General features: G+C 47.5%; 1 protein-coding gene across 2 annotated transcripts in view; it reads left to right on the forward strand.

The window, feature by feature from the left end:
* Positions 1 to 18,310, forward strand: part of PLEKHG4 (pleckstrin homology and RhoGEF domain containing G4) — a 59,727-nt gene that overhangs the window by 6,131 nt on the left and 35,286 nt on the right. The window contains exons 1-4 of one of the 2 annotated variants that reach the window (XM_033157301.1): positions 7,550 to 7,567; positions 9,768 to 9,965; positions 11,871 to 13,821; positions 17,889 to 18,104. In XM_033157301.1, the coding sequence (XP_033013192.1) occupies positions 7,565 to 7,567; positions 9,768 to 9,965; positions 11,871 to 13,821; positions 17,889 to 18,104 (2,368 nt within the window). In that variant the 5' untranslated portion in view covers positions 7,550 to 7,564. Of the gene's footprint in view, positions 1 to 7,549; positions 7,568 to 9,767; positions 9,966 to 11,870; positions 13,822 to 17,888; positions 18,105 to 18,310 lie in introns of those variants that run through there. The other variant, XM_033157300.1, reaches the window with a different exon arrangement.

Genomic DNA, 18,310 nt, shown 5'->3' on the forward strand with positions numbered 1-18,310 from the left:
GAACTCTTTGAGGACCACTGAAAGGCCTCAAAGGCCTCTCTGGTAGCAGCAACGTGGCAAAGATGGGCCTCTGAAGATGATCTTAAGATCTGGGCAGAAAGTTTATGTGGGAGGCATGTGGTAAGCCATAGGCAGCAACTACACCCAGCAGCACTCTCAAAGGTGAGCCCCACCCTTGGGTGTTCCTCCCAGAGAGACTGTCTTCTAGGCCCCGACAGCTCTGCTCCTTCTTAGGAGCCACATTTGCCCAACACAGCTGCCTTTGATGCGGGAATATGGTACGTCAGGTGTTTGATTAGGAAGTTCAATGTTCCTAACTCTCTGATGCTAGAGAGATGGAGAGAGAAATGTAGCCCTTCCCCCTGAGTTACAACTCAGGGCTGGGGAACCTCTGGTCTGCAGGACATACTTGACCTGCCAGGATTTCAGATTTTGCCCGCAAAGCTGTTCCCCCCCCCAAAAAAAAACCATGCCCACCTGCCACACACCTGATGTCCTATGTGACTGCAGGTAGAGAGGAGACTGCTGGAGCAGAATTGAGGGCCTTTACGTGCCCCCACAGTTCTCCCTCCCCAGAGTTCAGGGTCCTGCTCTCCTTCTCATGAGCTGATTATGGCATCATATAAGAGGCAATGACCAGCCTGAGTCATATGGGAATGTCCAGCAAGGGGATGCTGACTTCACCATAAAAAACAGGAAGGACAGGAGCTTTTTCTGCAGGAGAAATTCAAAGGGCATTTTGTCCTGTGGTACTTCTGATGGGCCCAGGGGCAAAGGTCATGGGGGCAGCTGCCTTGAAACTTCTCCCTAGGAGAGAGCAAAGTGCTCCTTTTGTGGGCATCACGGCATGAACAGTCTCTGCCAGACTGGGCTGAGTTCTGCCAGAGTTAGATCTTATGCCACCACATGCATCATCTGTCTTGGGCCTCGTGAGAGTACACCGGCCAAGGTCAAGATCCAAGGAAGGAAGTCAAGCTGAAGCCTGCAGCAGATGTCTTTGCCAACTGGGTGCACACCCACCCACACCAAACATTCTTGGGCTTGAAGTCCCACCACTCCTGACTTTAATCTATGCTGGCTGCTGGGGTTGCTAGGAATTGGAGGGCTGGAACAACATCTGGAAGGCACGGTGAATCCTTGCAGGGCTTGGCTAGCTCTGCTGTAATTAAAAATAAAAATCCCATTAAGGCTCTTTCTGGCTTAGAACCCGGGCAGAGGGAGATGAGAAGACCCCCACTGTGAGATGAATCACTAAGAATAAAGATGACACGAGGTACCTGGGAGATGGGGGCTTGCTGAAGATTGCCACCTTTTTACTGATCTTGCTCTTGTGCTTAAACAGTGGGCTCGACACAGTGAAATGAGGCATGTGCAGCTTCTCCCTCCCTTACCAGAAGATTCACCCACGAAGGGTGTGTTCATATTACTGCCTTAAAGCGCACTGACAGGGGTGTGGACGTCTTTCCCTGATGCATAGCTGCCCACACCTTGGCTAGAGACTAATTAGGAATAGCTTAAGGGCTCCAATCAGTGTGAAGCTGGTTTTGAGAAGCAACGGCATCAGGCAGTAAGTAGTACCTTATAACGAAGTACAAGATTCATTTGCATTTTTGATGATGTCTTGTGAACACAGACTAAAAACCCAGCACTGGAAAGTTAATGAGTGCCCATTAAAGGGGAATGTGGACATAGCTTGAATTTCAATGTGTTGAGTTGCTGTTCAAGGCACAGGAGCCAGGGCAGTAAAAAGGTGACAACCTTGGCCACCTTTTAATGATGATGAATGAAGGCAATAATAATACTTTCCACACCCCACCACTTTTGCATGAGAATGCCCTAGACTCAGTTCTTTCCAGAGAATGAACCGTATTTCTTTTATCTGGTAGACCCTGGGAAATACTGGAGAAGTCCACACTCTGATAATGATCTCATGGCCAAACAGTTACGGAGCAGGGAATCACAGTTGGGGGAGGGCCCTGCTGTTGCACTCAGGTCCTGCTTGCTTATGGGCCTCCCTTGGGACATCTGGCTGGCTACTGTGAGAATTACCGTATTTTTCGCTCCATAGGACGCACTGGACCATAGGGCGCACCTCATTTTTAGAGGAGGAAACCCAGGAAAAAAACATTTTTCTGGTTTTCCTCCTCTAAAAGCCCTGTTTGTTTGTTGTTGTTTTTTTGAGGCTCAGCTAAAAGTTTTGCAGCTTTTTTGCAAAGGGAAAAGCCCTGACTTTTTTGAGGATCAGCTGAAAGTTTTGCAGCTGTTTTTGCAAAGGCAAAAGGCCTTTTTTTAGGATCAGCTAAAGGCTTTGCAGCTTTTTTGCAAAGGGGGAAAAGCAAAGCTCCTTTTGCAAAGGGGGAAAAACAAAGAGGAAAAGCCCCATTTTTATGGGGTTTAACTCACATTTCTGAAAAATCTTAAGGAAAAGGAGCCATTTCTACTGTTTCCAGACAGATAATCTAATCAGCCAGTCACATGTCCTGGGGAAACAAACAACCTCCCTCTGCAGCACATTCAACAAAGGAGGGCGGGGCTGAAAGGGAGCCGGGACTCTTATCTCTCTCCCCATCTATTTCTGATCAGCTGCTGAGCGGGGTCCTTTCAACACTCCATTTTCTCTTTGTAAAATAAAAAGCACAATCTGCTTTTGGCTCCTGGGCAATTCAGCTCCAGGGACCACCATTCGCTCCATAAGACGCACAGGTATTTCCCCTTACTTTTTAGGAGGAAAAAAGTGCGTCTTATGGAGCAAAAAATACGGTAGGTGTTTGACTAGATGAGCAGCCATGCTCTTCTAATGTTTTTAATTATGAGCTTCCTCTTTGCAGACAAAATCATTCCTCATAATTTTTCTCTCACCCCTTATGTGCACACTTGAGCTGGCTAAAAACAGGAAACTAGTATTAAACAACCTGCTGCACAAGAAAAATTGGAACAAATTATAGGCAATTGAGGGTGTTTGTGATAAATATGAGAGCGCCCGCTCCCATTGGCATGTTGCTGGGGGCCTCCCACAACCTGGAATTAAGCCTGGCAGGCAAGGAGGGTTCTTGGCCTCCTGTGCCCAGTGGTATCTGAGCCAGTCTGTTCCCTATTTGCCTTTCATGCAGTGGGTGATGAATCTGCTCCTGGGATAGCATGGAGGAAGATCTCAATGGGACAAGTATGACTGGGCATTTGGCCGTGTACACAAAATGAATTTCAACGGTGGAATGCATCATCAGCAACAAATCTGCAGAGTGCATGAGGGAAAATGAAGGGCAGAAGCACCCAATTTGCCACACAATTAGTGGAACTGGTAGTTTGATCCCAACAGTGACAGAGAATGGGGGAAAGTGGGGATGGAAAAGTTAAGGTTCTCCCCCCCATCCCCCGATTTTCAAGTAGGAAATGCCAAGGAGTCAACTAGAGATCCTTGCTAGATCTGCAACATTGGAGAGCTTTTATCTCAGTACTTGGTTGGTGGCTGTCAATTCTTTCTTCACTGGAACACATCTCATCTTTTTAACTGAGGTTTTCCTTACACTTTCCAAAGGCTGGTATGCTAGGTTGATTAATAGATCAGGGAGAAACGCCTGGGGATATGTTCCCCTTTGTGTGCTTGTGCTTCATAAACGCCCATATTTTGGCACAGGTCCCTTTCTGCACAAAGGCGTCTTTTACAAGTTGTTTAAAGCAGTGTTTTTCAACCTTTTTTGGGCAAAGGCACACTTGTTTCATGAAAAAAATCACGAGGCACACCACCATTAGATAACAATAATAGTAGTAGTAGTAATAATAAAAATGATAATTCTTCTCATGTCTGAATTGAGCATGTGAAGATGGCGCACCTTGCCCCGGCCCCACCAGGCTAATAATAATAAATAACAACTATAGTACTAGTCAGGACTCTCCCCCCAGCCACAGGAACTCAGTTCTGGCACCTCTCAGGTGGGCGCCTTCGCCATTATAAGAGAACGAGGGAAGGCGTCCGTGATGAGTTCCAGGCTCCAGCACCTCTTTTTCTAGAAAAATAGCATTGGTAGCAGCAGATGCCCCAATGCTAGGTAGGCAGCAGAGGTAGGAGGCGGTGTCGTAGCGGCGGCCGCCTCGCCCCGCACGGCGCACGGGGGTCAGCCAGTTGCTCCACTCGCGCAGTGCCCAGATGTTGGGCACGCAGCTCAGGTGTCGGCACAGCTGCAAGAAGCTGCCGGGCTGCCGCTGCACCCGCAGCCGCCACTCAGCCAGTCCCGAGGACGGCGGGAGGTGCTCGGCTGGCAGCAGGCGGGCCGGGCCCGCGGTGGTAGCGGCGGCGGCGGCATCAGCCACCGGCCCGGGCAGTACCAAGAGGACTCCGGCTTCTTCGAAGGCCTCGCGGATGGCGCAGAGGCGGAAGGCCACGTCTCCCGGCAGCGGCGAGCCCAGCTCCGGGCGCTCAGCAGCGAAGAGCGGCGCCCTCGGGCACTCGCCCCGCACTGAGCCCAGTCCGCAGCGCGGCCCGCCTGCCAGCAGCTGCAGCCAGTCGGACGAGAAGTCGGCCGCGTCCGCCACGCCGCCCGCGAAGACGTGAGCACTGGGCAGGAAGGCGCTCCGCGGGCTCCGCCGCAGGAGGAGCAGCTCATAGTCAAAGGCGCCCGCCGCCGCCGTGGGCCGAGGGGGAGACGCGCCCAGCCCACCTGCCGCTAGCAGCAGCGTCGCCACCTCCCGCCAGTGCCGCAACCGCCTGCCCATGTTTTCCCACGGAACACCAGGCAACATCTCGCGGCACACTAGTGTGCCGCGGAACAGTGGTTGAAAAACACTGGTTTAAAGTCTCCACCCTTCTTTGATCTGCATGGAAATGAAGAGGCATGTGAGGTTGTTGCTGTTCGAATAGGTCTCAGAGTGGGCTGTTACTGGAGGGAACGGCCTCGCTTGCGGATGAGGTGTCTCACACACACGTACGAAGCTGTGTAATTCTGAGTCAGATCATTGCTCTATGTTGTGTGGGACTACTGTCTACTCTGACTGGAAGCCACTCAACAAGATTTGTGACCCTCTCAGAATGCTTCTTCTGCCATCTTTTCACTGGTGGTTCTAAGGACTGAGCTTTTGGCCCTTCTGCACAGCAATCAGGTGCTCTAATACTGAAAATAAATCCATACTAGGACCATGGGAACATATTCATTAGTTTTCAGGAATGCTTTGACCAGGGGTCAGCAAACTTATTCAGCAGGGGGCCGGTCCACTGTCCCTCAGACCTTGTGGGGGACCGGACTATATTTTTGAAAAAAGAAATAATGAACGAATTCCTATGCCCCACAAATAACCCAGAGATGCATTTTTAATAAAAGGACACATTCTACTCATGTAAAAAGACGCTGATTCCCGGACTGCGGGCCGGATTTAGAAGGCGGTTGGGCCAGATCCAGCCCCCAGGCCTTAGTTTGTTACCCATGGCTTAAATGGTTTTTTTTGCAGCAAGTGTCATAAAGACACCTGGAATACTAGGATGTTGGCAGTGAAGGTCATGAAAATCAAAGGAGGCAAGATCTGGTGCATTTGTTAATCAGCTGTTTATTTAGCTCAATGCATTTCAGTGGTGTCTCCTTTGTCAGGAGCAATAGATTAAACACAGTTTAAATAATGATAAAACTTGCAGGCCATTGACATTATTAATGGGAAAGAACACATATTGGGTGAAAGTCACACACCCAAATGTGTAAGAAATGTATTGCATTTGTGCATTTCCTCACTAGGGATGATGCCTTGGCTTGCATTCGCGGCCAGAAAACAGAGGTGCTTCCTAAGTAAACTTTTACTATGGCAGTCATAACCAGGGCTGGCCCAAGACATTATGGCACCTGAGGCCCTGGTTTTAACGGTACAAATTCAGTGCCTAGGAAAGAGCAGAATATAGTTTGGGTGCGCTTCTAGGGCAGGGGAATAACAACAAGAATTCCAGACTTGGATTATCTTTTTTTTATCAAGTGGTCTATAAATTTTCTAAATAAAAAAATTAGTATATACAAGTGAGGACAACAAAATGTTGTCAAGTATTTTGAATTATATATGCAAGAGACATTGCTGTCAACGAAAAAATAAAGATTTGGGTTGGTGTCTTGCATTTTTCTCAGTGTGAGATTTAAAAAATAATAAAAATGGAAAAAGCAGTGACTAGTGATTGCCATGATCCTAGGCTGCAACCAAGCAGGAAAACTGATTTGATTTTTTGTGTGGGATATTTTGCTGTACTGCATCTGGTTTTGTTATTCCCCATCACCTTATTTCTTGTCAAAATGCTCAGCCTATGTTTTGCAAATTATGGCTGCCAAAATAAATTGTATACATTGATGCACAGTTATATAATGTAATTGAAGTACTATGCAGGGATTCTTGGCACAGAATCTTTTCTGGAATACACCCCTGAAGGCTCATCAAGAAGGGAGGGAGGGAGGCACTTTGGGCTTAGCAAAGGGGTGTGTGTTGGGGGACAGTGGCTGCTCCTTAATGAGCGAGGCGTTTTGTCTGTAGGGTGGCTGATGCAGTAGATGTTGATACCCAAGTGCCCAATCCCAAGCAGCAGCGCCCTCCATGGTTCCCCCTGAGGGGAGGGGAGACCTCTGTTAAGTTGCTGCGAGGACAATTTCCTCTGTGCCACTCTGTAGGGCAGGCAGCGTGAAGGCCTGCTGGGTGGCAAGGAGTGAGCCAGGAGGGTTTGCTGTCCTCCATCTTGCTTGCCGAGAGGCCCTGTCCAATAGGCCGAGGGGAGGCCTGCTGGCTTCACTGTCCGGGTGGCCCCAGAGACTCAACTGGACCAGGGAGAGAAGAAGGTGAGAACTGAGAAGGCCAGCCCCATCTTCCCCTCTGTGAGCCCAGCCCCACATTTCCTCCTCTTGCCTCATATCTGAGAACCTTTCCCCTCATAGGAAAACCTATGGCAAGCAATCAAACCATTTCCAAAGAGTGATCTGCTATCAGTAGAAAACGATGCCAGCAATCACCAGCAGTTTATGTCAGACTTCACCCCCATTTTGTGACAGGCTTCTGTCGTGCACCCCCATTTTGCAGACTGGTGAGCCTCACTAATTTTCTGTGGAGTATGTCAATCATTGTATCTTGGTTGTAGCATAATATGGTGAGCGCTGAGCAACTCAGAAAGATTCAGGCACACCTCAGTCTACTTCAGGCGTAAAGGAAAAATGGATCCAGGAACAAGTCACGTGATGCGTCGTAACCTGCTTCTTTACAGTGTTAAAAAAAATTGTGATTTGTCCGCTCTCCGCATGGAATGGCTATAGCATAGCTGTGCTTTGCAGATAGGTGAGCGATGGCTGTCAGGGTAACTCTGAAAAGTTGTGTGCTCCTTTCCAGTGCAAGCTAGCCCACCTTCTCCACCGTGTGTCCTCAGAGCTCCCACCTAATTTCAGAACCAGGGTCTCTGCTTTATTAGGCAGCTGGTCTTTGAAAGAGACTGCTGGGTATGGTTAGAAAAGCAGAAAGCCCCAGGAACAACAGCTGCTAATTTCTGGCAGAGGCAATAGTAGTTCACACTTGCAGGCCCAGGATCTCTTGTTAAGTTCTTTCTGAGGAAGAAAGTTTGCACATGGTAACTTTTATCACCTTGCTTTCATTTAATTGCATTGCATTTATTATATACTGTATATATATATATCCTGTTTTTCTTCCAATGAATTTAGGGTCCTCTCTGCACCTGCATTTCATCTTCACAACAAATTACATGAAATCGTTTTATTATTGATTATTGATTATATTTGTTATATTTATTATACTTGTTAGTCGCTTTAATTTGCCCAAGGCAACTCAAAGTGACTCACACTTTGATAGGGAGAGGATAAAGTAGGATAGACTGAGCTGCATGAAAGTCTCCAGCATTGTCACTTTGGAGGGACCGATAGACTTAAAGGCTTTCCCTGATTTGGTAAATTCAGAGATTTATCACATTTAAAATAAAAGTGTGACTTGGCATCAGATGTTGAGGAAAAGGACATTCTCTGTGCTTGAAGCACATTCTGCAGAGTGGGTGGTTCATCGGAATTCATTTGGAGATGACAAGTTAATTGTTGTCAGATGTATTCATTTTGGCAGCAAGCAGAACTGCTGAGACTGCAGGATCCTGCCTTTTGGTCTCTTTGACACTGGTGCTGCAATGAAGGAAGCCACCCTTGCAAGAAGGGAGGTTGGCTCTTGAGCCTACGGCCTACCCTGCTTCAAATATCACTCCCAGGAGGCCAATCTTAGGTCTTCTGAGCATGTGCGTAGATGCTGCTGTGCCTTCTGCTTCCATTTTAAGTCCAAAAGCCCACAAATTTCTCCATGTTCAATGTGTGAATACTGATTGGGGCATAGCTGTCAACCCTCCCTGCTGTTCCCCACTGCTGTAATAAGGGAATTTCCCGCAAAAAAGGGAAAGGTTGACAGCTATGGATTGGGGTTCCCCTGATCTGGAGTTAAGAGTTCCTATCCTTTGTGGTAGTTGAGAAGTGGGTAAGTGATGCAGTCTCCCAGAAACCTGAAGGGGGTTTGGCCCAGTCTACACTTTCCTTTAGTTTGTTTCCTTATAATGTGGGAAGGGGGGTTATTGTTTTGCTGTTTTGTTTTAATTATTTAGCTGCGTTTTTATCTTGTATTTTATTCTGTGAACCACCCTAAGATGTCATGATGAAGTGTGTATGAATTTTAATAATAATAATAATACAATGTGTTCTGCTAATTCTTGTTTAAATAAGTCTACCCTAGATTCTAGTATATGCTAATAATGCAATTAAAAGAAGCAACACAATCTCATTTTACAGTAGTAATTTATTAAATGCTTAAATGTTTTTGCACATTTATTTCATAAAATTTATTTACCACTTGATTGTAGAAAAGCAACTTTAAAGAGGTTTACAAAAAGAGTAAAACAAAAAATCACCGATAATAACAGTTTAAAAGAGCTATTTAAAATTTATGTAAATTAGATTCCCTTATGTTAAGAATTTGTTTTCTTGGAGGGGAAAGGGGATTGATGTAGCAGTCACCAGAGCAAGAGCTGACTTTCTCATAAAGAAAGGTGGGCAGCTGCAGATTTCAAAGGCAGGGAGGGTACCTCCAGGCTAGGGTTGGCAGAGAGTGTGCTGTATGTTGAGAGCAGAACAAGCATAATATAAACTCTAGCTGGCTTTACAAACCCAAACCCAGCTTGTGCTGGTGGTGTGATGGGTCGGGCCTTCCTCTTGCTGTGGCATGCCATCATCATGGCTGCTTTTTAAAGCTCTTGGCTTTGGAGTCCCATTTCTAGCTGGAGTGACTGTGAGAAAACTGTGCTAAACACTTTTAGCCACTTTCCCCCCACACCTCCCACCCCCAGTTTAGGGGGAACTTTCCTTTTTCAGTATAATTGCACCAGGGGACACCTTGTAAGCCTGCAGTCCTGGGATGCCGGACCAGCAGCTGCATAAGCCCTTTTAGTCTCTCTTTTTCACTCTGACACACACATGCACACCCTGCGCACTGATATCTACAATAATAATAGTTTAGCAACAGCCCCACCCCTGCTCAGTCAGGGGAAGGATTTTGCAGCGTAAGCTGTCTGCCGCCACTCTGTCGAGACTAGGTGAGCGCTTCATTTGCACGGTAGAGGAGCTGGGCTCGGTGGATGGCGGCGGTTCAGAATGGTGGCACAAAAAATGAAGAGGGCGGATATGTCGGTGTCCTCTGCCAAGTAGCAACCTGAGTCCCGGCAGGCACAGTTTCCACCTGTTGCTCCTCCTGAGCCACTTCACGCCATCCTCTCCTTCTCTTGGCAGGATTCCCAGTCCCTGGACAGTTGTATCCAGAGTACGCTCTCGGCACTCTACCCTCCATTCGAGGTCACAGCAGCCACGGTTCTGTGCCAGGTCTTTGATGTGGTGGAGAAAACATACCGTGGGGACGGCCTGCACTACCTCATCGACTTTCTGATTCCAGCCAAGCACATCCTGCAGTGCGTTCAGCAGGATGCCTGTGTGAGTATCATGCTGCCTCCAGGTTGACCCAGAAGATTCTGAGAACCCGCCATGATGCTCATGCCTAGGCTCCTAGTCAGCTAAGGGGGTGGGGTGGGGGAACAGGGAGCATTGCCACCAGATGCATTGGTGAAAGTAGCCAAAGGGTAGCCAAAGAATCCTTAAGGGGACACTGCCCTCTTGCCGATGGCAATGCGACATACTCTGGATTCCCCATCTCCACCCCCACCTCCCAGTAGCAGTGATTATTTTGGAATCTCTAAATGTTCTGACTTGTTAAGTGTTTATCATAGTGAAGAATTATGTAACTGTCCTACTTAAGAAAAACAATGTTTTTTTTCAGATTTAAAAACATTTTGTTTTATGCAGATGCATCAGTGTTGAAGGCCAGTCACTGTGTGACCTCCTTCCAACACCGCTGCATTGCCATGCTGGCATCCTAGCTTGAGGGTCCAGCCTGAATATTAGCAACAAAACATGCCCTCCATTAGCCACATGTTCTCTATAGATGCATATTAATGCAAGAACAAAAAGGGTGGGGTGTCTTGTAGGAGGTGTGTTCTGTTGCCTGGATTCTACAGTTACTCACCTTCAGCTCCCTGCCCCCACCTACTCTTGGCAGGCAGCAGACTGTCAAGTTTCTGATGGAAAGGTGCCAAGTGATTGCCCAATCAGAAGTTTTGCCTCTGTTCTCCTTTGCTGTCACAATATTTGCAGATCTCAGTAGCTGCTAAGGAGGCTCCTTCTCCAGTAGCAACTGTGGCTCTCTGGTTTGTGCAGACTTTACGGAACCAGATCTGGCCCAGGACTCTGGTGCATGATGTGGAACATCCAGGTGGCTCTTCCTTCCCTCCCCACTGCTGCACATTCATTTCAGTGGGACTTACATAGAAGAATTTGAAGATTGTAACCCATGGGCCAGGTCTGTCAGACTCCCACTTTCATGGTCTTCATGGAACCCAAAACCTGTCCCCAGGGATGGCCGTCCCAGCTTGCCTCCTGGCAGTGCTCCCTCTGTGTGGGACTCATGCCTTAGCGTGTTTTCATACCCAAATCAGCTTTCCGTGGAAGTCAAAGGGACTTGTTTTTGTGCGCAGAGTCAGTCAGAGGGTTGCGGGCTGCGTAGGCAGATTAAATCCAAAGCAGGGAAGGATCTGAGGCCTGTTCTAGCTTTTCTGTGGCCTCAGGATCACCACCGTCCTTATTTCCTCTTTTCTCAAGAACAACATTCGAAGTGAACAGGATAATGGAAAGCCCCTCCCCCTTGCTGTTGTTACCACCAAAATGCTTCCTTGGGCAGCTTTTTTCTTATTTATGCATTGATGCTTTGCCTTTTAACCCTAGTCCCTGACCCATCCTTTAAAACAGTATCACAGTAAAACAAAAAAAATTGACAAGTAAATAAAACAATCACCTTGGGATTGATGCTCTGAAGGGCAGTATGGAAATGCCTGACATACATTTTTTTAAATGCTCCAGGACTGCAACCACATAAACATTGCAAAGCCGAAAAAGCATTCAACAAGACTTCATTGCTCCTAGAAGCCTAAATGTGAAGAACAGCAAATGGATAGATATGGGGAGGGAGTTATACAATGCAGCACCACAGGGAAGGTCTCTAATAGCTACCTGGAAAGGTGGTGTTACCTGAAGATCTTACTAGTGGGTCAGGGGGTCTTTGAGATACTCTCATCAAAATTTGCAATGTATTATAGAAATAAAATGGGTTGTGCACACTCCGACATGCCAAAAATCTATGTAAGACCAGCCCCAGTTTTCCAGCATCTGGCTGTTTCCATTTGCGCTGCTGTTATTAGAAAGCTATGAGATCATTGTTAGGATGTCTGTTGTCTGTTCTGAAAACCTACTTGCAGTCAGTTCACCTGGATTATCATTTCCCTTCAGGTCCAGTATTGCGGTTTGCTGTTCCGGCATGAGGGCTGGCCCCTCTGCATCCATGAGAAGATTGTAGTTCAACTTGGCTCCTTCGACTGGCGGATCCTGAGACCAGGAGACTTTTACCTGCAGGTGGTCCCTTACTTGAAAAAGTCCCCACGGATCATTGTGAAATGTTTGGCTGAGGACAAGCATAATGTTGATGAACTTGTGGTCCCTGAAGTCTCCTACACTTCCATTTTCACTGTGGAATGGCTGAATGGCATCAACAGGGATCGGATGGGAATGGCACTGGAAAACTGCTTACTAGGCACGGAAGACAAAATATTCCGGGTGCCCTGGGACAGAATAGTCAATCCAGAATTTATTGAAAGCCCCCCCAAAATGGACAGCAGCATAAGTTCTGTTCCAGTGACTGAACAGCCTTCAGCTTTGGGCTTTTCAGAGGTGCCGTCTCAAAGCAGCTCCCTTGAAGTGGAGTCCCAACTTTTTCATGGGCCAAGTTTACCTGAAGACAGCTTCTTAATGACCAATACAACAGAGCAACTTGTGAGGGCAGCTGCCAGCATGGAGTGTGTGAGCCCAGGCCTTGGAGAAGACTCTATAAATGACCTGGAAGGGGAATATGTGGAGCTCACAGATGTTTCACTGCCTAAATTTGGACCTCAGTCAGTCTCCCTCAGTTATTGCACTAAGCCGAGGATGAGAGCCAAGGACAGGCCTGCAGCCAGTCAGGACAGCAGCACTTGCTTGAGGAATGGAGTTGGTTTAGCAGCCGTATTAATGCCACACGGGCATCTGGACACAACGAAGCCCTCTGATACTCAGGCCAGTAATGCTAGGAATCTTTTGGAGGATGATAATAAACTAGAAAGTGACAAATTGCTATTGGAAAATTTTGAGGGACCTGCAGCTGCCTCTGCTGGCTCTGATCCCAAGGAACCTTCTCATGTAAAGGGACAGGGTCAGCCAGAACATGAGCTTGACTGGAGGTACGCAATGTGCAGCTACCAAGATGGAGAAGATGCTGAATGTAGGTCTCTGACAGCTGTGACTTCTGAAATAGCAGAGACAGCTCAGAGGAGTAGCACAGAGCTGGAAAATGGCACCAGGGTCTCTGAGCACGGCTATTGCTCTAGTGTGCTAGGCATGAAGGCCACACAAGGAACAGGCACCAGGGAGGGTTGTGGGAGTTCTGGGAAGGATAACTTCCCTGAGCCTCATTTGGGACATTTGGCCAAGGACTCTGACCCTTCCAGCCCGAGGTTGCAGGAGAATGCCTTTTCCCCACCCATGCCAAAGTCGCTGCCACCAAAACCCTTCTCTGATGTGAGGGTGGCAGCACACAGCCACCTCCCACAAGAACTGTCAGGTGAAGTCACAGGTCACACTTCTGAGTGGCTGGTGGAGCTCCATCCCCCAGTTGAGCAGTTGGAGAAGGTGAGCCCAAGGCCAGCAGAGGCATTAGTGGGGTTGGGCAGCAGCGTTTATGGAGAGGAAAACCTCCAATGTTTAGCCAAGCAAAGTATCTCTGAGAAGGAGAAGCAGACCAATTCTGGAAGCACCTTGCCACTCCAAGGTGAGACAGAGGCACGCCTGCTCCAAGAGGCTGGGCAAGAGAAAATGGATTGTTCTCAACAGCAAGCTGAGAGTGCTTTTCTGCCTGTCAGTTCTGAGATAACAACAAAAACGTTGGGGAGCAGCTGCAGCAGCCCTTCAGTGGAGACAGATGCACAAGTAGAGGATGCTTCTAGCCAGGGTAACAAAGAAGAAGCTGCGGCTTGCTGGGTGGGCCTACCAAACACTTTGATGTTGGAAACCCCCCCAAAGGTGGAATGTTTGACAGGCAAGCCCCAACCCAATAAGGAGGGCCCAGTAGCACCCTTCCCCTCTGCACCAGTGACAACGAGGTTACAAGGCAGCACCAGCAATGTCACAAATGGGGACCAAGTAGTCACAGGTAGGATTTGTGTCATTTGGGATTTTTTTTTTTTTTTGCAAAGTTACTTTTATGCAAGGAAGGCAAGGGGTGGAGGTTGAGAGTTCAGGCCTCCTCTGATGGTTCACTGCGCCAGGGCCCCCTAGGGAGGAGCTTTAGCACCCTCAGAGTATCCTAGGACATTGTTGGACTAAATGTGGGTTGAATATTAATAGTAATAATCCTACCAATTTCTGCTCTCCTTTTCCCATCCTCCATAAAAAATGACAACCCCCCTCCCCGCAAAAAAAAAACCACACAAATTTCTAGCTCTTGTGTCCCATGAAGGGTCCTGCTTGCCAGTTTCCTACATGCATTGGGTCATTCTCCTGATCCAACAGGACTCTTCCTATGGTCCATTTTGTGCAAATAAGCAATTTGCATACATTTGAAGTGTGTAAACTTTTCTGGATACATAATTTAATTTTCTGGTTGCAGGATTTTGATTTTTTGAGTGTTTGTGCAGCATATCCATAGGCCTCTATAGTGCTTTTATAACACTAATCTAAACTAAGTGTGAATATGCAGGCATTAGGGTTCCCAGAGATGAGGTCGCAGCTTTGCTCCTCTTCCAGCCTTGCTGCTGCTGCCCTGCTACCTTGAGCTAAACCATGGTTTGGCTTAGCAAGTTGTCGAACCCAGGCTTGTAATTTGTCTCCCCCTGGCAGACTGTGAGCTAGAAACCCACTTGGTTGCAACTTGTGCTATGGAGTGAGACAGATCATAAGCCTGGGTCCAGACAATGTGCAAAGCCAAACCATGGCTTATTTTTGCTCCAGCAGCTAGGAAAAATTACCTGGAGTGAAAACAGAAGGAAGAGAGGATGGGCAGGGAAACAGTCCATTAGGGATGTCCTTGTTGTTGTGACATGAAAAGAAACAAGCCTTGCTTGGTGTGCACTTGTGGAGCGCATGTGAGTGAGTTTGCCTGCTCGCTTGGCACGTTCTGGAGCTGAGTCAGAGGAATCGGCTGCCTGCCTGCCTACCTGTCCACACAGTTGTTGCTTAACACACAACATTTCAAAATGATCCGTAATGCAAATGAAGCTCCCTACCTGAAGAAGCATGTAGGTAAAGATCTTGATGAATGCTTCAAGCAGGTTAGAGCATCTTGCATGCTCAGTCTATTGTGGAAGGCAAAAACTAGCTGTTTTTGAAACCTGAGCCTGTATTTGTCTGTTCCTTCCTGACTCCTTCTTCCTGTCCTTTCTTGGTGGTTGGCTTCAGAGATATGCTGCACCAGCAGGGTTGGCTATGTGGGCAGAATCCAGTTGGATTTACATTAAAACATAGTTGCCTTATACTTAGTGAAATCCATTTGTCCAACTAGCTTAGTACTGTCTACACTGACTTCCAGTGGCTGTCCAGAGTTTCAGAGAGGAGTCTTTCATATCCCATCTTAGAGAAGGCAGCGGGGATAGAACCTTTGGACCTTCTGTGGGCAGATTGATTGCTATCCCACTGAACTATGAGGCATTCCTCTAATTTGCAAACTCCCTTGAAATGAATGAGATCTGTGCAGAGGTGTTTTTTGAGGAAGTGGGTCCTTGGCACAAGTGCCTGGAGTGGAGGCCAGATGTCACACCACACCAGCAGACAGCAGGCCTATAGCAGCAGGCTTTGGAGAAGGAGTGTGTGTGTGTAGAAGCAGGCATTTTTTGGTGCCAGGGCTGCACTTCTTGCCCTGCTTGGCTCTGAAAGCTTGCTCCCTGCGAGTCTTCACTTGGGTCTGGCTGAGATGTACACAATTTGTGTTTAATTGAGTTGTTGGCAGCTTTGCTATCAAAAAAAGATGCCCCCCAATGTTATTCATTGAAGGATATTGCAGAGTCAGAAAGATCTAACAGCTCATTTCTGAGGTAGTTTTAAAAAATCAAAATAGCCGTTAACCTTCCCTTTTCTTGTTGAAAGGCAGCTTGTCTCAGGTCTTTTCCTCTTCCCCTTCCACTTCTGGAGGTGGGCATGAAAGCAAAGAATGGGGAGGAAACTCCTTTCTGGTCCATGCTTCTTTAGCATTCTGGAGTAGGGTGGCATGGTGTGTCCTGGTCTGCAGTGGTATGGAGTACCAGTAACAGCAGGAATGGCTCTGAGACAGAAGCTGCAGAACATCAAGATGGTTTGTCACCAAGGTTGGCTGCCCCAGACCTCTAGCAACTGCTGTTTCCATTCCATGCAGCAGGATGTTTGCTCTAGGGGAGAGAAGTAGGTATGACATAATAATGGGTGGTGCTCAGCTTCTTTTAGTCCAGGGGTCAGCAAACTTTTTCAGTAGGGGTCCGGTCCACTGTCCCTCAGACCTTGTGGGGGACCGGACTAAATTTTTTGGGGGGGGGGCAGGGGGGAATGAACAAATTCCTATGCTCCACAAATAACCCAGAGATGCATTTTAAATAAAAGGACACATTCTACTCATGTAAAAACACGCTGATTCCCACACCGTCTGCAGGCCGGATTTAGAAGGCGATTGGGCTGGATCTGGCCCACGGGCCTTAGTTTGGCAACCCTTGTTTAGTCTCTCAAGTCCAAACTTACTGTAACATACTCTATCTTGGGCATCCCTAGATTGTGATATATCCAGAAGCTTCACTTGGCAAAAACACACAGCAGCCCACTTTTTCAGTTACAGCAAAGAATGAATTACATCAGTTCTCCAGCATCTACCGGTATATTAGCTCCTTATTGTTTTCTGGTCACAATGTAAGGTGTGGCTCTTGACCAATAAAACTCTTAGGCTTTGTTTTAATTACCTCTGAGGCTGCCTTCTTTCCTCCCTATGCTTGCCACAGGGAAGATCAGTCAAGAGTGCCACCTCGGCTGTGCCATTTGCATGCCACGTTTGACAAGTAAGGTGTTGAGAGAGCTTTTTTCCCCTGGTAGCTGCTTCTTGAGGCAAGATGAGATGTCAGGAGATCTGATAGCAGCTTTCTACCAGTTGTTGTTGAGATTTTTTGTGTATGGTGGAGGTGCAATTGTTTCAGTTCAATGCAGACATAGGTTAAGGTAAAGGGACCCCTGACCATTAGGTCCAGTCGTGTCCGACGCTGGGGTTGCGGCGCTCATCTCACGTTACTGGCCGAGGGAGCCGGCGTACAGCTTCCGGGTCATGTGGCCAGCATGACTAAGCCGCTTCTGGTGAACCAGAGCAGCGCATGGAAACGCTGTTTACCTTCCCACTGGAGCGGTACCTATTTATCTACTTGCACTGCATGCTTTCGAACTGCTAGGTGGGCAGGAGCAGGGACCGAGCAACAGGAGCTCACCCCGTCGCGGGGATTCGAACCACCGACTTTCTGATCGGCAAGCCCTAGGCTCTGTGGTTTAACCCACAGCGCCACCTGTGTCCTTCAATGCAGACATTTGTTGTTGTTCAGTCGTGTCCGACTCTTCATGACCCAGACGTAGAGCCTCACAAATTTGGATCAATGGGGATTAGCACTTGGACAGGAGATATTTAACTCTTTCCTTCTGTGCTGTTTTTCCAATCTGAATTGCCTCCCCAACCCTGAAGCTGCTTTTATCCTGGGCACCTATATCCCCCTGCAGGACAGCTTTCGTTAGATTAGAAACCTGCTCGTCATGAATTTGGTCCTGTGTTGTTTCTCTTGGTCTGAGCTGGTATATTTCCCATGGGAGCTGTTACAACCCCCCCCCCCCAATTCGGCCTGATTTTCAATGGTTATGAATAAGCAGGTGTGTGGAATATTGGATTTTAAACACACTATAATTAGGTATTTTTGTGTTTATTATATTTGCTTTATTTTTAACTGTTGCAGTTTAATAAATAAACTAATTTTCTCTGAATTTATTTGGCAATGGTGACACGGGTCTCTGTGTGCATCTGTGACAGCATGGGCTGTAGTTTGCACAGTGAAAGGGAAAGAAGGCAAGCAAACCTGCCAAACCAACCCTTCCTTCTTCTCCTGATTCTCCTATCCAAGAGAAGCCTTAAGAGGAAAAAGCAACAATTTTATAACCCAAGCTTCATAGCCAAATATCCAACACAAAGTGGGTGATAGTCCTATTCTTCTAGCATCACTTTTTCTTTTGCAGAAGCCTCATTGAAATGGGTAGAAGAATTCAGCAGAGGAGGTGACCAAGTTAGGCTGGTGCCAGCTGATCATGGATCTATCTGGGAAGAAGGCTCAGTAGTGGCCACACACCAAGAATATCCCTTCGTTCCATCAGGTGGAAGTCAGCAAACTGTCCCCACTTCCATGAAGGATGTAAACTGGGAGGTGCTTAGGAGTGGAGTTGCCTGCCTACCAGGTAATAAGCATGGCTCTTCATAGCCTGTTGCTGAAATTCTTTTGCTTTTGCAAAAAGGCAGCAGGGGGAGAAGGGGTTGTGTGTGTGCCTGAGTGAAGCTTATTGTTTACCTTATAGACCAGATCAATCTATGCTTCTCCTTTGGCTTGTAGTGCTGAGAGGAGGCACAAAACGTTGCCCATCTCCAGGTAAAAGAGGTAAAACCA

This window comes from Lacerta agilis, chromosome 8 (genome assembly GCF_009819535.1).
Source record: "Lacerta agilis isolate rLacAgi1 chromosome 8, rLacAgi1.pri, whole genome shotgun sequence".
Taxonomy (NCBI): domain Eukaryota; kingdom Metazoa; phylum Chordata; class Lepidosauria; order Squamata; family Lacertidae; genus Lacerta; species Lacerta agilis.